Here is a 22455-nt window from a genome sequence, read left to right on the forward strand (position 1 = left end):
AGGACGTTAGGATGTTTATTTTGCCCACCCTTTATTGCAGCTTTCATTCAAGACTTGCTTTCAGTTGTCCAAAAAATGTGTAGGTTTATTTTTTCATACCTCTAAAAGTTCAGTCTTTCGAGCTTGTTGCATTTTTAGCTTCTCACAATCCAAATAATCCCAAACACATTCAGAGATGTTGATGTTCAGTCCACCTGTACCTATTTTGTTTGTTTTGCAAATTGCCTTCTTTTTGGTCTGTTTCTTTTTCTCAGTAGCAGCGTCTTGACAGCTATACATTCTTTAGATGTTTCTTGAAGCAAGAGAGGAGCGTGATTTTGAAATGATATCTCAAAGAAGAAAGCTTTAAGTACAGTTTAACTGATGCTGACAGTTTTGGTGATTTAGGTCTTGCATGGTTGTTTGGAGTTCCATTTTCTCTCTATCTTTTAATAATTTTTGACTCCAGTTTTGGTAACTCACTTTTTTCCCCACTTATTTTCCTTTTGCTTTACCCTTCCTTATGCAAATGGTTTATTTTATATGTAATTTCCTCAGAAATATCTCCTGTAAAAAGAATAACGTGTGCATAATTGCAGTTTTAACTGGAAATGAAATAAGTGATGGATTGTCTCTGACTTTTGCACTTATGTATATTTGAGTCAGAATCTTGATCTTTTATTTACAGTCAAAAAAAAGATCTGAACTTAGAACCCTAGTGTTAATGATCAGACAAATGGATAAGTGCTTTGAAATCCTTGCAGCAATTACTCTTCATTGTGTAATGTAGCTGTAGACAGGTGTTTCCCAAATGTGACTGAATTATGAAATTTGTTTCAAACTGAAACAATGTGTCTGGCTAATGATGCAAAAAGAATTAGAAATATAGCATGCTTGTGATGTAGAATGTGCAGATTTGCTGCTTGCTCACTTTTCCAAAGCACCTTGAAAATTTAGACATAATCATTGATTTAACGACTTAAGATGTGTTCACTGCCTGAAGACTGATAAAACACAAAGAACATGAATAGGACATCATTTTTTTGTCATTTATATATATATATATTTTTTAATTTACTGCTTTTCTACTGAAACTATCACCATGTGTAGACTACTTGATTCTTCTGGTTCTGTGAGAGTTCTTTTTCCAGCTTTTTCCAGCCCCGGTTTATTTAAAAGTCTTTGTCTTCACTTTTGGCAGTGGACCTCATCTGTGAAGCTCTGAACTTGTCTATTATTCAGATGATCAACATGCATCTTTTTCATGGATGTCTTCATCACATATCATTCTCCCTTCCCCCTTTCCCTGTGTAGAGAAGTGTTCACTCTCTGAGTGCCCACTATGAGCATCAGTCTCTCAGACCCCCATCCACTAGACCCCTAGCTAGCTGCTGAAAGGACGTTCAGTAGGAGCAAATGCAGTATTGGCTCTTTTCTTTTCCTTTAATCCTCAATTAGTCTTTCTTATGCTGACACAATGTCACCTTTGATCCAATCTGTTTTAGAACCATTATTCATCCAGCAACTTGTTGGTGGTGTATGTTCTTAAGTGAACTACTTTATTGTGTGCTACCAAAATGATGCTCAGTTATGTTACCTCCTGTTCATCTTTGTAAAATTGCAAAATTTTAAACATAGAACAAAAACAGCACTGTCCAATACTGTTGGAGGACACCCTATAAATATCTAAGCTGTGCAAAATGTAAATAAAAACAAAATGCATTGATGTGCAAATCATTTAAACCCTGTATTTATTTGAAAATGGAACAAAGACAACATATTAAATGTTGGAACTGAGAAATGTTATTGTTTTTTGAAAAATATATGCCCATTTTGAATTGGGATGGGGCAACAAAAGGCTGGTAAAGTTGTGTAATGCTAAAAAACACCTGGTTGGCAACAGGTCAGTAACATGCTTCGATATAAAAAAGAGCAAGAGTCTTTCAGAAATAAAGATGAGGAGGGACTCACCACTGTGAAAGACTGCACAACCAAATAGTGCAACAATTCAGGAATAACGTTTCTTAACATAAAATAGCAAAGAACTTTTGCTTTTTCTCATTTATGGTACATAATAACATTAAAAGATTCAGAGAATCTGGAGAAATCTTCATATGCAAGGGACAAGGACAAAAAACAGTATTTGCTTGCAATGATCTTTGGGCCCTCCAGCAGCACTGCATTAAAAACATATGCGATTCTGTAGTGGAAATCACTGAATGGGCTCAGAAACACTTCTGAAAACCACTGTCTGTGAAAACAGTTCAACGCTGCATCCACAAATGCAAGTTAAAACTCTAACACGCAAAGAAGAAACCGTACATAAACAGGATCCAGAAATGGGCCCAAGCTCATTTAAAATGGACTGAGTAGAAGTGGAAAAGTGTCCTGTGGTCCGACAAAATATGAAATTCTTTTTGGAAATCATGGACACTGTGTCCTCCAGGCTAAAGACCACTCGGCTTGGTACCAGTGCACAGTTCAAAAGCCAGTATTCATGATGGTATAGGGGTGCATTAGTGTACATGGCATGGGTGACGTGCACATCTGTGAAGGCACCATTAATGCTGAATGATATATACGTGTTTGGCAACATATGCTGCCATCCAGACGACGTCTTTTTCAGCTAAGACCTTGATTATTTCAGCAAGACAGTGTCAAACCACATCCATGCATGTGTTACAACAGTATGGCTCTGTATTAAAAGAGTCTGGGTGCTAAACTGGCCTGCCTGCAGTCCAGACCTGTCACCACTGAACATTTGGTGCATTATGAAATTAAATATACGACAAAGGAGACACCGAAAGTGAAACATTTCACTTTCAAAACTACAGCAGTTGGTTTCCTTATTTCCCAAATGAGTGTTGCTAAAAGAAGAGGTGATGAAACACAGTGGTAAACATGCCCCGTCCCAACTTTTTTGAAACATGTTGATGTCATCAAATTCAAAATGGTATTTTTCAAAAAACAATAAACTTTCTCAGTTTCAACATTTGATATGTTGTCCTTGTAATATTTTCCTTTAGAAATATGGTTTACATGATTTGCATGTCATTGCATTCTGTTTTTGTTTGCATTCTGCACAGCGTCCCAACTTTTTTGGAAATTGGGTTGTAATTGGACATAAATTTAGTAGCATATAAATGTGGTATTATAACATTTTTAGAGAATTTAGCTTTAAAAAGCCTTCGCAGTTTTAATCAATTGGGCTGTCTGTGAAAAAAGCTCATTTGATGAATAAAGGCCTTCATCAAGTTGAATTTTAGATTTGCTTATGCTATTATGTGAAGAAATCAGGTACTTTGTGATATGATGAATGCTTACAGTGATGAGGAAAGTGAATGGAACCTCTACATTGTGTCAGCGTAATTACTCTCATTATAGCTCAGTAGCAAAGGTTACCATACTGGTGACTTTGTCACGTTTTCGCTAAACAATCCGGAGAATGCTTAACTTCTTTCTCTGCCTAAAAGGTATATAAATGTAAGATATTCCAGGGCTTTCTGTCCGTAGTTCTGCTCATCTTGGTGACATTTAAACTTTAATGTGGAATAAAAGAGTGCACAGATGTTCTGCCTTTGTTCCCTTATTGTCTCATTGTCCATCATATTGTTACGCTGCTGCAGTACAGTGGAGGTGTGAGAGGCAGCCTAGCCTGTGACTGCAGTAGCCAAATGGAGATTGTAAGAAGATGCAGACTTTGTTGTGCTGGCACATCTGCCATCCATGCACTGTGGCATCTCTCTACCAGACCCATTAAATATGGGCAGTTCTACTAGGAGAACTGTGGGGTGCTGCAATTGTGTCACATTAATAACTCTTCCAGATGGCAGCGGCTGCCTGGCTTGCGTCAGCCTGGCCCAGGCCTGCCAGAGACCGTAGGGGGTCTGAGGGAGCAAGGTGGGATCTGTGGATTGTCCGGTTCTGGCGCTTTGGTATCTCAGCATGTTTTGCCCATCTTGTTGGCAGGACCCTTCCACTTCTATTTGATAAATGACTCAGGGTGGGTAATGGATTGCTGTGTCTTGTCACCGTTGGACGGATGGTTGGTGGGTCTGAGCAAATCTGGCGTGCAGTTTTAGGCTGGTTTAAAGCAGGAGCTTCCCAAACAGGGCCGCTGTAATTAGTCCCACGTGACGGAAAGGGTTAACGGAGATAAATTGGAATGATCTCCCAGAATGTTGCTCTTACCAGCCGGACAGGTGTTTACCCTGACAGCCTGTCAGCTGCACCAGTGCTGTCTTTAACCAAGGGAAATTAAACAAGCAACCTAGAGTAATACTTAAGGTGTAACTGGGGTAAACTGATGTACTAGTTTCAAAAGCACTGGCAGATCAAGGTCAGTGAGGAATGCCCAACACATGTGAAAACAAATTTATCTTAAAACAAAGACAGATGGGAGAGGCCTTCTGGACCAGTGCAGCTTAGGATGAGGTCAAATGAACTTCACTATGTCTGCTAGTTCCCCACCTGAGGTGGGAGTAGCACAGTATAGCAATGTGTGAAGGTTGAAGCAGGTTGTTCTCTTTTTTGCTCTTCCTGTTTTGGCTCACCTTAGCTTTTCTGGCGATAGTTGTTAAACAGCCCTCAAAGGTTTTCTGTAATTCCCTTCATACAGAGTGGAAATTAATTTTCTGTGCCTCTTGGATTACATTATTTTGGCAAAACCTTGATTTGTGCCCTCACTATTCTGAATGACTCACCATGAAATCTGAGAAGAATATCTATCTAATATTTTAGAATCAGTTGCAGTCATTCTTTGTTCCCAAAGAAAAGATTGCACTTCTGCCGATGCATAATGTATTGGTCAAAACACTTTACTGGTTACCAGCTGAATGTGTTTTACTTAGTTTTGCTGCTGGGTGTCCCCCTCTTTTACATACTTTTTTCTACTGGCGGTTCACTCAGGACATTCTCTTTTTTTACCAGTAATCCTTGCTTTCAGTCCCTAGCTTTTGTGACAATATGAAGTCTTAATAAAATGGCTTAAAATCATCTCTCTCTTGCTGCTGTTCAACCTTTCAATCCATTCTTATGTATAGAGGTATGTGGGTGGAGATTGTGTTTTTGCAAGGTTCATGTCTTTTCATTTGTGTGCGGATTAAGTTCCTAGCAATGTCCTATTTGTCCAGACCTTCAAAAGAGTTTTATATGTTCCATGAAGGCAGGCCAAGCTAAGCATTCTTCACTGCATTGTGTTATGTATGTGAAGATTTAGGTTTTATAGGATGTGCTGGAATTGAGTGCTTTGGTGTTTTTCTCCTATTTAGTATTTAAGTGAAATAGCTGTACATTTCAGACTAGTGACTTAGAAAATCAGTTATGCAAACCTATTTGTAGAGAATGTCACAGCAACTGTTTTTTTCAATCTGAACTTTATTCTTCAATTAGACAGTGCATGTAAAGTTTCACCAATAAAGGGGTGGCCTGTGATGTCGTTCCTTTATAAAAGAACAGTTTTAACCGCTTCTGAGTAGCAATATGCAGGAGAATGTCTAAAAAAATTGCCTTGAGCGACACTGAATCTTTTATAGATGTGCCCAGAACTCTTGCTCTTGTCCTGCTGTGCCAGCAGTTGCTTAAGGAACTCATTCATTTCTACTCGCCTTTACCTGCTACTTTCATCCTGCAGCTTTGGGAAGGTGGGCGAGTGTAAATACTAATCTCACGCACAATGGTCCTTTCATCACAGCATAAAAAGAGTAAAGTCTCCTCTTAGCATCAGAATGAAAAAGATAGTGTCATAGAAATTTGCTTGCTTTTGGTCATACAAGTTTCTTTAGATGTTTAATAGGTGTTGGCATTTAATAGGTGTGAGTTCAAACAGTTGTGAATCTATGTGGCCGAGTCTTGTTGGTGATCTTAATTTTTTTTTTTTGTGAGCTTGTAGTAAAGCCCCCTCCCCTGTGTGCTTTTTGAGACGGAATGAGAGAGTAGGAAAAATGACCTAATATTGACCCCTGTGGAACACCGTTTGCTTTATCACTTGGATGGTAATCTACTGACTGCAACTATTAAGGTGGCTGGTAGATAATGCTTTATAGTGCTTACATTATATAGCTTAGGATATTTCAGCCCTTAGGCAAATGGCAGTGTTTCAGGCTGCCCTGAAAGAGGCCACTGTTACACTCTGATGCATTCAGCTGTACTGCACCCACATCTGCCACTCATTATAGGTTCACAAGGGCACGTGCTAGAACATCATTACCTTCATGTCATGCTCATGTATGTGTATCAGCGTACAGTCATGTGAAGAAGTACGCCCCGTGAATTTTTTTTTTTCCATACATTTCCACACATCTTCATTTAAACAATGTTGTTAGATAAAGGTGATATAATTTAACAAGAGACACTTTATTTTAACACTTAACTTTTTTAGCTTTTATATTATTTACATAAACAGAAATGCAATTCACCTAAGTGGAAATAGTAAATACACCCCTATATATATATCACTTCTTCACTTGCGGCATATTGAAATCAGGTGCACCCAATCAGTTGCTGATGATTAGAACATAACATCCTAGGAGAGAATATCTTGGAGGAGCCTGTCTTATCTAAACCTCAGACATCTGGTCTGGTTTGCACTTTGTTATTGGAATTTGGGATATCATGCCTAAACCAAAAGAGCTGAGGCCTTTGAAAACAAGATGGCTGTGAGTCTGGGAAGGGGTTTGGGAAGCGTTTCCAAAGTATTAGAAAGCACCCCAAAATTTTACAACAGGATCTGCAAGTTGCTCTTGCCACTGTGGATGTCAAGTGCATGAATCTACCATTAGAAAAAGCAGAAAAAGTCTGCACAAATCTGACCTACATGGAGGGTGTACCAGCAGGACGCATTGGCTGTCTAAAAATAACATCAGGGCAAGACTAAAGTTTGCTATTCAATATATAGGCAAGGACCAGGACTTCTGGAACAATGTGCTATGGACAGGCGACTCAAAGTTACATGTTTTGCCACTGTACCAAAAGCCATGTTTGGGAAAACCAAAGACTGTGTTTGATCAGAAGAACCTTATACTAACTGTAAAGTATGGTAGTGGAAATGTTATGGTTTGGGGCTGCTCTGCCGCCTTAGAGCCTGGCCAGCTTGCAATCATAGAGTCAACTATGAATTCTCTTTCATACCAGAGAGTGCTTATGGAGAATGTGAGGCCATCTGCCAAAAAGTTGAAGCTGAAGAAGTGGACCTTCCAACAGGATAAAGATCACAAACATACAAGTAAATCCACCAAGAATGGATCAAAAGAACAAAATGGAGGATTGTGGAACTGCCTAGTCAGAGATCAGATCTGAATCCCATTTAAATGCTGTGGGGGGGGATTAGAAACAGGCTGTACATGCAAGAAGCCCTTCTAACATCGCACAGTTGAAATAATTCTGCATGAAGGAGTAGGTAAAAAAATTCTCTTCGTAGGTGCCAGAAACTGGTAGACAGTTAGAGGAAACACCTACATAAAGTTGTTTCTGTTACAAAGGTGCAGTACCAGTTACTGAAGCCAGGGTTGTACTTACTTTTTCAACAGTCAAAAAGACATCTCAAATAATTTATTTTTAAATAAATGATTACAAAGTAAAATTTCCTTTGTTTTTTATTCTTTTACGTAACATTTATTTAAACATGCTAAAAATCATGTGATCCTAACAGTGATTAACAGGCTCTGTTCTCAGCTCCTTGCTTTTGCAGTGGCCGTCATTCTGAGTTCTGGGAATTATTTCTGTTATTAAACTGTTGCCACTCTCTCATGACCAGTGTGCACTGTTATTAGGGTTCATTATATGAATGGCAACACAGTTCGTAATCACACAACCCTATCTGCTAATGTTATTTTGCCCCTAAGAAGTATATATCCAATCAGCCAATATCAAGATCACCTCTTCTTTTTTGTTTATAATCTCAATATCATTTAGTTTTAATTATAGAGCTTGAAATGATCTGTGGAAGTCTGATATGTGTTTTCTCTATAATATCTGAGCAACCTCATCATAAAAACAAATGTAAATATGTCCTTTATTGCCTATATGCATTTTTACTTGAGGGAATAAATGTACACCATGCATGAAAGAGGACACTGGTGTCTGAGCACTTTCCAAGTACTGAGTTTCATCCCAGAAATTAAAATTATACCAGAAGTACCAGGAAACGTTCTCAATATGGTTTTCAACACGAGTGCTTACCTCGCCTACAAACAGCGACATTATGCGTTGATTCTAATAAAGCACTGGAAATGGTCGGGAGAGTGAGGAAGCTGTCATTATCGTGGTATGAAAATGGATATACCTCAGTACATTTCTGATATGAACATCATTAAAGCCTACGAACGCATTTCAGGCCATTTTGGGTCTAATGTGTCCTGAGCTTCACCTTCGTAGTGCCTTGTGTCTCTCTTGCCCTTGATGTCACAGGGATTTTGGAAGAAGGGAGAGCATTATCAGGTTGATTTTTCATCCTTAATGCATCATTTGAGGAGTGAAGCAATCTCAGGGCCTTGGCCCAAAAACTGAAATATTGAATTTCCAAGTCATGAGGTTCATCTTTATCTTTTTTTCGCCCCTAAATGAAAATATGAGAGAGACAAAACTATTATCTGTAAGACTGTAAGAACTCTGGCTTGGTTTTAGATCTGCAAGCTTCCCTGCTCATCGCTTTTTCTCTCTCTTGCTCTCTCACTCTCGCTTGCTCTTGCTTTTTCGCTCTCTTACGCTCTCTCAATCAAACGGCCAGAGGGTGCAGCTGGAGCAGGAGATGCGCTGTGATTTTTTGATGGGACAGAAGATAGCATCTGAGCTTGCTGATGCTTTCTCTCTCCTGTTTTTCTTTCTTCCTCCTTCCTTCCCTCTCTTCTTCACTCCTGCCCAACAGAGCAGGACGAGCCAGGCGTTATCGAGCCAATCCTACTGGGAGCTCATTGGCTGAGCTCACGAATGGTAACCCTGAGGTCATGTTCAGCCTGATCCTCCTCCGTGGTGGGCAGCTGATGGTCCGACTGGAAGACGCGAAATGGAGAAAGAGAGAGGGAGAGAATGGGACAGAGGGAGATCATTAGCCAAACTTAGATATTTTATTCTGCTGCTCTAGCTATTCTAGGTCTAATCCTCTGTGTATATATAAGCTTTATAATGCCTTTGGCCATCACCTTATCTAATGGGAAATGGTATGGGTTATATGGGGAGGTTGACTTCACTCGTCTGTGTTCAATTCTTAATACATGAAATTAAATATTAATTTGGTTTGTGTCTGACTATGGAGCTGTGTGAATGTAATGCTATGGTGGGACGATTGGGTATCTCCTCTTATTTTGCTGTGAGCGGTGTTTTCTTGTGAAACAATTTCTTTATAAATGATTCTTTTTAATAAAATGAATGTTCTCGGCTAAATAGTACCATTTCTTGGTTCCACATACAAACAGTTATCACATGCACACAGTACCACAGTACCAGTCCAAAGCGTATGCTTAAGTGCTTGAAATTTATTTCTAAGGCAAATAAAAAAAAAATTGCAGTTGATGCCTATGTATGACTTTATTTTTCCAAGCAGAAAACAGTTCTGAGTAGGTGTGTCCAAACTTTTAGTAGTTCTCCTCAATTGTCCTCTTGGCTGTGAAAAAGCACGGCTTCCCTTGAGCAAGACTCGGCCTAATCAGTGTTCTCATTAGGCCTTTCATAACTTTCTCTGCTGCTTTAAATGATTGCATTAAGTGCCTTCATACATTAGCTCAAGTCTCTGCTGTTGCATTTCATCACAGGTTAAAGACATATGAGCTCTTTCAGGGGAAGAAAAGCAGCAGGCTTAGCTTTCTTGTGGGCAAATATCCACATTTTCTATCCCTAAAGTTTTTTTGCCTTGCCAACTGTCTCGTTTGATTGTCAGTCAAGCCTGTTTTCAGTAGTGTTCACCGAAGATAACATTTTTTTTCCCTCAAGCTAATTATTTTAGTAATGCTTTTTTTCTTCTCTCTTAACAGAAAAAACAAAGAACCAAAGAGCTGTCTGCACTGTTCCACTCGTATAACCCTTATGACCATAAGGTAAGAACCAGTTGGCTATTAGAAGACCTCGCATCAAACCAGACCTTTCCTCTCTCCCTGTCTGTATTTTTATGCTTTAAGATTGTTATCTGAGCTTTTCTGACGCTTTGGTCAGGTACCCAACCACAGTCCTTTACTTTTTCTGTTTCCACACATGACTGACATTATAGCAGACACAAGCTTATGATTAGAGGATTTGCTGACAATATCTTAGCAAAGTCTTAACAAAGTAATAATTATAAAGCACAAAATCATCAGTATATGATTTAGTTTACAGATTGGTGCATGTGAAGGTCATATGCTTGGTGACATTACTCTCACTTGACAGAGTAAGGACTTAGCTAAATTATGTTCTTGTAAATTTGTTTTACAAGTGTAAGTCTTACATTTTCTCGGTATCGTTAACCTTTCCTGCAAGTGTTGATTTAAAGAACTTCCAACTGAAAACAGATAGGGCTCAAGCTCAAATAAACAAACATTTTTAAAGGAAATTTCCACTTTTGTTGTTTTTGTCAAACTGATGAGTCTAAATGAATGTGTTTTCTTCTTTCTTTCATTATTAATATTTTAGCCCTATATTGGAGGGAAAAAAATTACTTCCTTTTAACATCCGGTTGGGTAGGGAGTGAAGACATGCCTCTTAGATTACATTTTACCCTGACTGTGGATAATGGCTTTGCAGCATTGTTCTTGTCAAGCTGTCATTGTGATCTCAGGACAGAAAGGAGTCATCTTTTCACAGTATTTGGGAAGAGAATCAGAGATGGAGAGAGAGAGCAAGAACGGAGTGTCACGGTCTCCTGGCATCTGGGCAGGAAGCAGCGTGAGCCCTGTAGCTCTTGTCTTTTAATGACATCATTAAAATTTCAGCAGAGCCAGGCTCTTTTAGTCTTCACCGTCTCCCGCCCATAAAATCACATAGTCATTCCTGTTAGTGCCGCTGGTATTTTGCCTTTTCCTCACCAGTTTCACTGCGTCCGCTTCTCTCCCCTGACTAATTACTGCTCTGTGCCATAATCAAGTCCAAATTGAATAACCCATAAAGACGGGAGGTGAAGCTGTGTTGGGAGACGTTACAGCCAGAGAAAGAGCAGTGAAAGGAAAGAGAGAGAATGCCTGTAAACAGTTAGAATGGCAGAGGGAATGATATCATTTCTTGGGACTATGAAAGAGATTTGTGTGTTTTCTTCCCTTGTTCCCTCTGTGATCAGATTTGTGTGTTTGGAGACAAACTATCAGCCTATGATGTGCTAGAATGACTGTGTCAATATGAACATGGTTCAAATGAGAATTGGGAAAGGAAAAACAGCTTTCAGGGGATTTTTCTATTTTGGCTGGTTAGCTTTCAAGGAAAGATTAGACATGTCTGGGATATGTCAAAAGAAGACGACTTGACAGTCTGCCCCTGTGCTTGCAGATATGTTTCAGAGTTTAAGTCAGTGATTGCTCCCGGAATAGTGATTAGGAGTGTTTTGAATCAAGAATTCAGTTAAATCCAGTTCCAGTTTATTGTAAGTTTACAGTACGAGTGAAATACATGTTCAGGCTGTTCTCAGACGCATGAGATAATACAAAATATTTGCAATTCAGTCTCACAGTAGCACAGTTTGTTTTGTAAAAAAAAAATATTCTATAATAACATGACAAATAGTACAACAGTGCAGTAGCAAAGTAAAACATATGCCAAAAAAATCTTTCTTCATTCCTTCTTTTTTGTCCAGAGATCTTTATGTGAACGTGTTTCTGTTTTATGCTTCTCAGAGCTAAGACTATGTGGTTTTAGTTTTGTAACGCTGAGTAGTTGCCCTTCCGTTAAAACTGCACCATCTCTTCTTCTGCTGGAAAGAAGCTTAGTTTGTGACTGATGTGACATTGGCTTGTCTTTTCTGCAGCAGATGTCTGTGCTTTTGAGCTTGCACGTCATCTCTGAGATCCACCTGTGCCAAGACATTAGACTCTATTTAAAAATACTTCACTCAAAAAATGTTAACATGGCTCAGAGTTAATGGAAGCTAATAGGGAGCAGTTAGCATTTTGTCATTTGCATAGTGCTGACTGCACCTAAATAGTTCCCACATTCGTTATTAGCTTCGTTAGCATTTTAGTATTCTTTTAACTGCCTGTATCCTCTTCTGTCCAGGGCAGTTACTCTGCGGTGACTTAGGAAGATGAACAACACACTGTTGATATGCAGCATCTTTTTCACACAGATCCACATTCATGCTGATTCAAGTCTTTCTACAAAGCATAAATCCATACATCCACATCTATAGAGGCTTTTGTCCATTCCAATTCATTTCTCTAGACTTTGGTCCACTTTGACAGTGGCCACCTTCTGCAGCATTTACCTAGGTGATTATTGGCCGGTTGCTTCAGTGTCCCAGTCAATCAAACAGAGGTCCATAGGTAACTGTCATGATTCTGTATCCTGGCGGCGGCCATTTTGGCCACGGCGTAGGACAGTAATGAGTAAGTGCTGGTTCACTAATCCCTTTCTAATGATGCGTGAGCTTCCACTTTGGCTGCTCATGGTCATTTGGCATTAAAACGCTTAATAGAGACAGCTTCCTGGGGTCCGTTGGCTTTGCTTCTTGGCCGAGGTGTATTGGTCACTCTGAAGTGTGACACAGAGAGAGAGGGAGAGAATGTGGAGCATGGAAGAACAGGGAGGAAATAGAAGGAATGGTGGGATGTGAATGTAAATGTTAGAGAATAGTTCATCATAAAATCAAACATTATACAAATGACAATAGAGAAGATAACATACAGACTTCAGTTTGGCTGCTACTTCTGTTTTTAGATATGCAATATACTTTTGTCTTTTTTTTCATAGATAACAGTTCATCAAATAGTGTCAGAAATCACATAAGCAAGTGTATTTGAGATTACTTAACAACTCAGCACAGTTTGATGCAGCTGTGTGATGAGATTGTGCAGATCACACGATGCCAATTGTTGGTGTATGCGCTTCCATTACTTGTCAAATAATTATTATATATAGTTCCATTGTTCCAAAAAAGAAAAGAAGAAGAGGAGAAGAAGAGGCAAATATGTCTTGAGTAAAGGCAAAACTGAGTAAGTTTGATTTTAATCCAGTCATTTAAAGGTAAAAAGCTAAATCACACTGGGCAGCAGCCTTGCTGTGAGTTATAGGAATCAGATTGGTCATTCTCTACTGTATTGCAGAGAATTTGAACCCACAAATTTGTGTCCTCTTCACATCCTCCATCCTGTCCACTTGTTGCTCACAGGCCTGCTAACCAATGACTGTTTTTCCAAACTGTGCTACCAGATGTGAATAATTTCTGACTTAAACCATCAGGGAAAGTAAATAAATAAACAAATACATGACTGTGCATCATATTGAATAGGTGTCTTCTTACTGACCGCTGTACACTCAGACTCTCTCTCTCTTTCTTTCTCTCACTTTTCTTGGCAAAGTGCCAGTCTGATTGTGTGTAATTAGTGGTAGTGGAGGGAGCTCACACATCTTTCCCCCGCATGCAACACTGTGCCGCCTACACATGGTCAGATCCTATAGGAGAACCGGTGAAAAGCAAGAGAGGGGGTCAAAGGACACAGCAACTGCCAGAACTGCTAAATCATAAAGTAGATTCGAAGTTAAAATGATCTTCTTCTTTTAGTGCATTTTACATGCATACTATTGCAGCAAACGCTCTTCATTTACACAATTTTACATGCCACCCATCTTTACCGGTGAAGCTGTAATGCAATATTTTACTTTACTGGGCTGTTTTCATTGTGCTTTGCTTAGCTACATGGTGCCCTACAGAGTGCATGTATACTGACTGGCTATTATATTATCCTTAAAGGTGCACTCTTTGTCCAGTTTATCAGGTCCATTCATCATAGAAGTGTAATTGTAGTTCTACAGTTACAGACTGTACATCTGTTTCTCTCCATACTTTGTTAGCCTCCTTTTACCCTGTTCTTCAGTGGTCTGGACCCCCACAGGACCACTTGATCATTCTCAGCACTGCGGTGACACTGATGTGGTGGTGGTGTGTTAGTGTGTGTTACGCTGCTTACACTCTGCAGAACAGTGACTGTTCCAAACTTGCATTCTTAACTAATGTAACTATTTTCCATGTAATTCTGTGTCATGCAATTGCTGAATAATAATCCTTAGAAAGTAATAAATCTCTTAATTTAAAAGCACTTTGATCAAAAGGCTAATGCTTAAATTACTGAAATATGGTGCTAAGACAAGTTTAAATAGTGAAGATGATTCCTTATGTGTGAATTTATTTCTAAAACAGAAATTTTAATCAAAATCCTCAACAAGTAATTTTCCTTTAGAACTGTAGTGCAGTTTAGAATGGTTAACCACAATTGTGATATCATTCTGTTTTCTACGTGTAACTATGCATTAGAAGTTAATTTAATGTGTTGGTAATAAAATGTGTTGGAGCCAGTCAGCTGTGTTGTGCGGTAGTGTAGGTCTGCCTCTTATTTTATAACAAAAGCTCTTCTAAACTTTGCTATGTACAGACTGGTAATTTGTGATTAAATCAAGCAGCTTTAGCTGCTACAGTGGCCACGGCTCTTACAGCCACATACATGCGAAAAATGAACATGATTGCTCCTTTGTTGTGGGTAGGGCTGAGCGATAAAACGATAACGATAGTTATCGCAATATAAATTTTCCTCGATAGAGCGATACGACATGTTCGATAAATGTTAATATAATAATACACATTCTCCTGTGACCGAGTGTGGGTGACGAGGTCAGTGGTGTAACTATACTGTCCTACAGCGAACTCACCTCTTTCTGTACATCCTAACCAGCTTTAGCAGCATTAAATCACAATCCTCACAACTACAGCGCTGTTACAGTGCTCGGATAGTCATATTTAAGAATGAGTGCATTCCCAAGCAACGAAAGTGAAAGAAAGAAGTGGGTTCATGCAGTTACGGCCCTGAGGTAAACAAAAGTAAACTGAGGAAGCTGTGAGGCATTGGAAAGTGGGAGAGCACTATCTTTCCAGGCTAGCTGTTTTTAGCAGCTGGCTAACTTGAAGCAGCGCTTCATCACTGCACGACACGGCGAATTAATGATACTGTAGATGAAACACGACACAAATGCACCGCTTTCAGTTTAAACGTACCTAAAAGGAGGACTCTGTTTGTCTGGTGTTGATATTTTGCGGTTCACCCCTTAAACTACTACAATTGAATATCCAGTTGTCGCTAGCTGGTGTCTGAACACTGTGATACTGTCATTTGTAACAGGGTAGCCGAGCGCTCGTCACCAGCTAAAAATAATCTGTTTTCTTTCTTAAATTATGACTATTACAAAATAGCCATGCTTTTCCAGCTGGTAAAAACAGCTCACCAGACACTTTCTCCCACTCTCCCATGACAGATCTGTGAAATGTTCCACTGTTTGAGTGTTTGTTGTGTTCCGACCATAAAGGATAGTTTAAAACAGTAGTTAACCACCCAGGAGCAAAAATCAGCCTTCAAACTTGAACGAAATAATGATTTGACATTTATCGCAATATGTATCGATATCGAACAATATGAATTTTGTTCATAGTGATAACATTTTTGGCCATATCACCCAGCTCTAGTTGTGGGTAATGTAGAGCCACAGAACCAGGCTCTTTAAAATTGCCTCAGTAATTTAAGAATAGTTTGCATTTGTTAGCTCTATAAATAACTTTCACAGTCATTCAATCCCACTGAAAGTCCCCCACCCCTTGCCACTGTAAAGCGACTTTGGGTATGATAAAGGTGCTATATAAATCAAACTTTATTATTATTATTGTTATTATTAATGAGTATTTTCTAGCCCTGCTAGCCCCTGGATTGGCCCTCTATAGGAGCGAACTTCTGCTGGTTTTTAAAACATGCCCATGCAACACCACTCTTCTTTGTAGCAATGGATGGATTGCTTTCTGTCTCTAATAGATTTATTTCTTAATCCACTCTCTCCCTCTGTTCTTTTGATTATTTAGTGTGTGTGTTACAGATGAATGTGTGTTTTGTACTGTAGCCAACCAGAACTCTATTGGACATGACAAAGAGCCGGGGGAGGAAAGTATTATCCCAGATGCACGCAGACACACACACACACCCACACAAACACAAGCACAATCTGCTGCTCAGTGTGTTTGTTGCTGTGCCGTCTCTGTTTCTCTCTGCGCAGGGAGGGAGTGTGTATCCACATGCATTGGCAAGCTCAGCCAAAACACTGCGGACGCGTTCGCTTTTGATTTTGTGAGAGTGGTGTGGAAGTGAGAGTATCTGTACAGCACAGTTGTGATGCCACACTTGAGTGTGTGTGTGCATGTGTGTTTGAGATGGTGAGAGAGAGCATGTGTGTGTATATACATTTTCAGAACTAAAATGTTCTGATTTTTTTGAAAAGCCAAAAGGGTTCTGAATTTGTGAATTGTTTTATACAAAGCTGCATGTTTAATTTGCTTTGAATGGGCAGCAACACTTCCTTTTGGTTACTGAGGTTATATAAAGGTTAGGTTTAGAAAATTACACAAAAGTCTCCAACACTAAGAATATCAAACCTATCAGTGTTTGATTGATCTACTCTTTACTTTTGTGCGCCCTAATTGCCACTATTCCATCCCTCCAATCTTAAAACCAACAGGGTACAGCTGTGTTCCCCCAACAAAAGCTGTTCCTGAGACACTAGCTGTTCCTGTTACTGCTCAAGAGACACTAACATTCACACAAGCAACAACCCAAACTCACCTTAGCTGCCTTGCACATTTCCTTCTCATGTGCATCTAAAATAGTTCTGATGTTTTTGAGAACATTAGATGTAAGACAATCCACTTGAATAAGTTAAAGGAAAATACATGAAAAAATACATTTAAAAAAGGCAGTTCAGAAAATTACTAAAAGTTTAGAGAAAATGGGACTCCTTACAACGGGCAAGTCCTGGTAGACCATCAGAAACTCTCCCCATCAGATAAACTGTACTTTCATCTTAGAGAGACAGGAGAAAAACAAGCTTCACTATAGTGTTTTACTGCTTAAAGCTTGCTTAAGATTTTGCCCCCACACACACACACACACACACACTCAGAGAGCTAGATTTTGGCTTTCGTACTGGCTACAAAGACTCTAAGGTATAAGTGTGCATCACGTATCACATACACCCACTTAGACACATGTATTAGTAAGGTGTGCATTTCTCAAACTCGTTGTGTGTGTGTGTGTGCTTAGACAGGTGAGACCGCTTTTAACCCTCCATTTAGGAATATATATATCACCAACTCCTTGGGAAAGTGTGTGTGTGTATGTGTGTATGCGTGTGCATGTGTTTTAGAGAGGGTCAAGATTACTTTGCTTGGCAACAGGGGGTCTGTCCCCTCTTCCTTTCTGCATGTTATTTATGTCTCTTCTCTTCTCTTCTCTTCTCTTCTCTTCTCTTCTCTTCTCAATTGTTGTTGAATGTATATCTCCTCTTGTTTCCGCTTTGGAAAATGAGAGACAGAAAAGTTGCTGGACCGGAGAAAGAATAATTTGAGTGAGTAAGCTCGGGGGAGACAGTGGCTCAGGCGTGTATGTGTTGGATGTGCCAGTATTCTGTAATTCAGTATACTGCGATGCTGTATACGCAAAGATGGTACTTTTAAGTACCATCTTTGCGTTTATTGAAACAAGTCGCAGTTTCACCAGAGATTGTTTGCTACTCAGAGCAGCTCTGGTTTTGCAAGCTCTCACTACTCTGTCACATTCTGATCACGTGTTCCATTCCTTCACTTTTCGAATGAGAGTTGCTGATTTAAACAGCACAAAGGGAGCAGCTACAGCATAGTAGAACTTGGTTTTATTTATGAACCAACTTTTCACTTTGCTAGCAAACCAATCCAGTAATGTTCAGAGTTATGCTTCATGAAATATTTAGAGAAGGGTTCACTGTAAAACTGCAATGCACAAATTATACAATGTTACATTATTGTTGGTTACAAGCTCCAAATGTCCACATGTAGGCTAGAGATGTGTAGTATTAAACCCAGTGTTGGGAAGTGAATTTACACTACCACTATCTTGAGCTAACATAGCAAATTCTATCGAGGTGCTTTTTGAAAAATTAGCAGTATTGTCCAAGTGGTATGTTTGGAAAAACAAAGGCTACATTGTAAATCTGTCCACATAAAGCACTGCTATATGATCTTAGTCTTACTGATGTTTACCTGCAGCTGACAAAGTCCTTCACTAGCTCCCTGCATTCCTCCTCCTGTCCATTCCTGATACACCACAAAATAGCCATGTCATCTGAGAATTTTTGCAGATGACATAACTCAGTGTTCTACCTGAATTCAGAGGTGTGTCTAATGATATATACAGATTCGTGATTATATGATTAAGAAAATTTAAAAAATAGTCCCAAGTCCCATTGCGTGCTTAGTTTATCTCTGTACATTTTTATGTCATTTTATGTCAAAGCACCTTCCCAGCTCTCAATAAACTTCACAGTGCTCTGTGGCAGGAGTTCTCAACTCCAAGCCTAACTACAAATTACTCTACACAGTTAGCATCATATTGTACAGGTAAAATGACCAACACAGTACTATTTAAAAATTCACATTTTTTCAATCTTGTAATATTGTAAACTATAATAAAAGGTTAGGGTAATTATCATGGTATAAAATTTTTATATCAGCCCATGCTTAATGTGTGTGTGTGTGTTGTAGCATTGGGCCTAGGGCACAGACATGTGTTCTTTGTGTGTCTGTGTGGTGCTGGAACAGGGATAACTCATTTCTGCAATAACCCTCAGCCACGTGGCCTGACGTTGGGAATAAATTGCTCTCTTAGCGATGCTAATATCCTGTGCTGTGAATGAAGTAATTACACTGGTCCTGGCCCACTGAAAGAGGCGTAATTATCACCATTCTGCAGCCGCCGCTACAGAGAGAGGGGTGCCTGTTTAAATTTTAATGCCCAGCACCGTTCCCCCATCCACACGCCTCCCTCTACCACCTAACTCTGACAGGCACCCTGCTTTGTGTGCCTGAGTGCATGTGTGTGTGGAAGCGACCCCCCCACCATTCATTATTCAAAGTGTCTGTCTGTCTGAACCTGATTTACCAGCTTTAGTGTTGAGCCAGCCAGAGTAAACATTATTCTCTTATTTTCAGCCTGTCTGTGTATAAGCGTATTGAACGAGGCATACATTCAGCCTGTGTGTCTGTGTGTGTGTGTGTGTGTGTGTGTGTGTGTGTGTGTGTGTGTGTGTGTGTGTGTGTGTGTGTGTGTGGTGTCTGTGAAACAAGGCAAATGTTTAGCCTCTGTGTGCAGGTTTATTTAATATGTGCATGTTAAGCAAAGTATACATTCTACCTCATTGTTGAATATATTGTTCTTTAATCATTTTTCACAATGTTGGCAGTCACAATACTGATACAGCAGAAGTGCAACTTGCAAACGACCTTCTGACCAATCACTAAATGTTTTGTCATGTGCACTGAGCATTCTGACCAATCACAGATGTTCTTTGGATGAATCAATGCATTCACATGGCCAACAATTATGTCATGCAACTGTTCACTCATGTTTTCATTAAATTGAAAGGTATGTCCCAATTGCAATACGTATCGGTATAGCTGCATTATTATGGTACTTTGTCTGTGTAATGCAGAATATTAAAGAGAGCTTATCTATTAGAGTGGTTATCTTGGACTGCTTTTGTGAACGAGGTACAGGGCAGCCAAGCAGAGCGAAGGCCATTTACATATATCAGTCTTAAAGGCACAATAACAAAAACAGCCTGTTTAATTCCAAGAGATAGAGTTCATGTAAAAATCATAAATTATGACTAATTTTGTAAGTGAACAAATGCAAACATCTTAAGTGGATCTCAGCATAAAATAAATTACTAGAAAATATAGAATATGGGCACTTTAAATTACTTCTTGAATCTTTCATTTTTTCTCAAACATCCTTAATATTTGTTGCAAAAACAAACATGTCATTTCCCAGTATTGTTCAACCTTAGTAAGAAGCATCTTGTCCATTTCTGCTCTGTCAGAGTAAGAGATCCACCTTGACTTTAAGGAACCACTGGCACGTTTGTCTGGGCTGTGTGTTTTGTTTGTGTGTGTCTTCTGTTCGCAGGCTGTGCTGGGAGAAAAATCGGCATGTATTGGCATTGGAGGGGGGCTGTTATTGTGTACAGACGCATATAAAGAGCTAGAGGCCACTGAGCCCGGCCCCACTGTTTTGGACTATGATTAATGCGATCTATCTATGGCCAGATGGTGGTGAACAAGGTCCATCAATCAAAGTGAAAAGACTATTGAGCAACCCTCACAATGCTTGGTTTAAAGCAGAGGGCCTGCTCCAGTCCCCATCCTCAGCAGCGGCCAGACGCCCAGCAGCCGCCCAGCCATGGAGGCCTTTGGTAGGCTGGGCACGCAGCCTCTCTGGGCCTGGGAGCGTGTAGGCTGGGGATAAGCCTGGCCCGGACTTTGCACTTCTGAGACAACCACAATAAAGGGAATAAAGGGTTGGGCGTATGTTTGTGTGTTGGAGGATTAAGTCTCTGCCTGTACTTGTTTATCACAGCAAGACTGAGAGTGGTCCACCACCAAAAAAAATCCTGATCACTGATGAAGGACTGAAGAAAGGCTAACACAAGTTGTCTTGCTGTACACCAGCAAGGTGGACCTACAATGGGGGGGGGGTTGTAATAAAGTGTATACATCTGTCTGTGAAGGTAAAAAAAACAAAAAAAACAAAAAAAACACAAACATGCCTTATTTTGTTCCCTTCCAGATTATCTGTTTGCTGTTGATTGGCTGTAGTTTTCTACAGAGCAAGGATCTGGCTTCCCACTGATTACTTCAGTCAACACACGCACACACATGCCCAGTCTCAGTTTGGCCTTGTTAATCAGTGATTGCTTTACTGTAGTCCCTCATTGACAAAGCTTCAGTTCATGATTAGCAGAAGCCTGGGATATCTGTGGAAAACTCAAATGGTTCAGCAGTCTTTTTTTTGCTTTGTCTTTGCACTTCACTGTGAGTGCCCTAAAGAAAAATATCACTCAAAATATCACTCAAAATATTCTTGGACCTATCAACAGATAGAATAAGTTAAATGGTCAATACAGTCTTTCTTTTTCAATACAGTCTGTATTTTTTTGCACTGATGGCAGTGAAAGAGCCATGTGATCAAGTTCAATTTAAGACATGACCATGACTGTTAAGCATGTGGTCACTCATACCAACTAACAGCAGACATGCTGCTGAAGAGACGTACAAGAATCTGTCACTCAGATTTTTGCCCACAGGCAATTTGTAAGATTGTAAGATGTACTCATTATTATACTCAATTAATGTATTATTAGCTATTGCTATAATAATATCCAGCCAGCAAAATAGACTGACCATTACTATTTATGTGCTCACCCACCCACTCAGTCCACTGAAAGGAAGTTAAAGATTAAACTTTCTCCATAAGAAATGCTTTACTGTGCAGCGCCTGCTCAGATGTCATATTTTTCTTAGATTGCATCTAATTTGGCAAAAAACCCTGGGGTGCTTCTTTGTGAGTGTAAGGATTCCTCCGTTGCTGTAATTACCTCCTGTTTGCAGGGTTTGTCTCTGAAATTATGCATTTATTCATCAGGAAATGAGAAAACAACAGTCGTGATGGTTTTTGGTCTCTGCCGGTACTCAAATCATATCTTCCCTTGACAAATTCAATCAATTGCCAGTATTCATTCGTGTTGGCTTTAATTACTTTTATTTGAGAGGGAATATTTTTGTTGTTTTGTTTTTTTGTTCCATCTCCCCCATCCACCCTCAGTATTACCAAAGACAGCCATTTCTGTGGTGCTTACTTGACATTTCTGCTGGTTAGTTCTCACTGTGGCTGTGCTCCATGTTAATTAACTTTCTTGTCAGTTGAAGAGGAAGAGAGTGAAACAGGCTTTTTTTTTAAATGGTCTAACTAAGCACACTCCACTGGAACGCCAACATTGCTTGTGTTGACGTGCTACCTTCACATGTCTCTGTGTTTGCCCCGAGTAATGGTCAGAAGTTGACTGCCAGTGACAGGTCTTAGTGGTTGTGTTTAGGTAGCACTACTTCTGTCTCTCCTAAGCCTGCTTAAGTTACCTGCTTAAGCTTTCAGAGGGAGAGCAGGGAGTTTTTTAAGAAAGTCATAGACTAAGTGAAGTGAATTTGAACAAAGAACCTCTTTTTGCATAGAGCAGTGATTTTAGGCTTTGCTGATCATCGTCATCATCTCTCTCTCTCTCTCTCTCTCTCTCTCTCTCAACACTAAGGACAGTGTCAAACCTATCAGTATTTAATTTGTCCACTCTATTTTTATCTAAAAGATAATCCACTTGCATAATGCAGGAGAAAGTCAATGAAAATCCATGAAAAAACAGGAGTTTCTAAAACTAGAATTGAACAAATTATTCGCAGATATACAGAAAATGGTG

The 22455-nt window shown here is 39.5% G+C and overlaps 1 protein-coding gene across 2 annotated transcripts in view; it reads left to right on the top strand.

The window, feature by feature from the left end:
• cdkal1 (CDK5 regulatory subunit associated protein 1-like 1) overlaps positions 1 to 22455 on the top strand; it is a 350180-nt gene that overhangs the window by 277050 nt on the left and 50675 nt on the right. For both annotated transcript variants that reach the window (XM_036588203.1, XM_036588209.1), the window contains exon 12: positions 9945 to 10007. In XM_036588203.1, the coding sequence (XP_036444096.1) occupies positions 9945 to 10007 (63 nt within the window). The remainder of the gene's footprint in view (positions 1 to 9944; positions 10008 to 22455) is intronic.

This window comes from Colossoma macropomum, unplaced genomic scaffold, assembly GCF_904425465.1.
Source record: "Colossoma macropomum unplaced genomic scaffold, Colossoma_macropomum, whole genome shotgun sequence".
Lineage (NCBI taxonomy): Eukaryota > Metazoa > Chordata > Actinopteri > Characiformes > Serrasalmidae > Colossoma > Colossoma macropomum.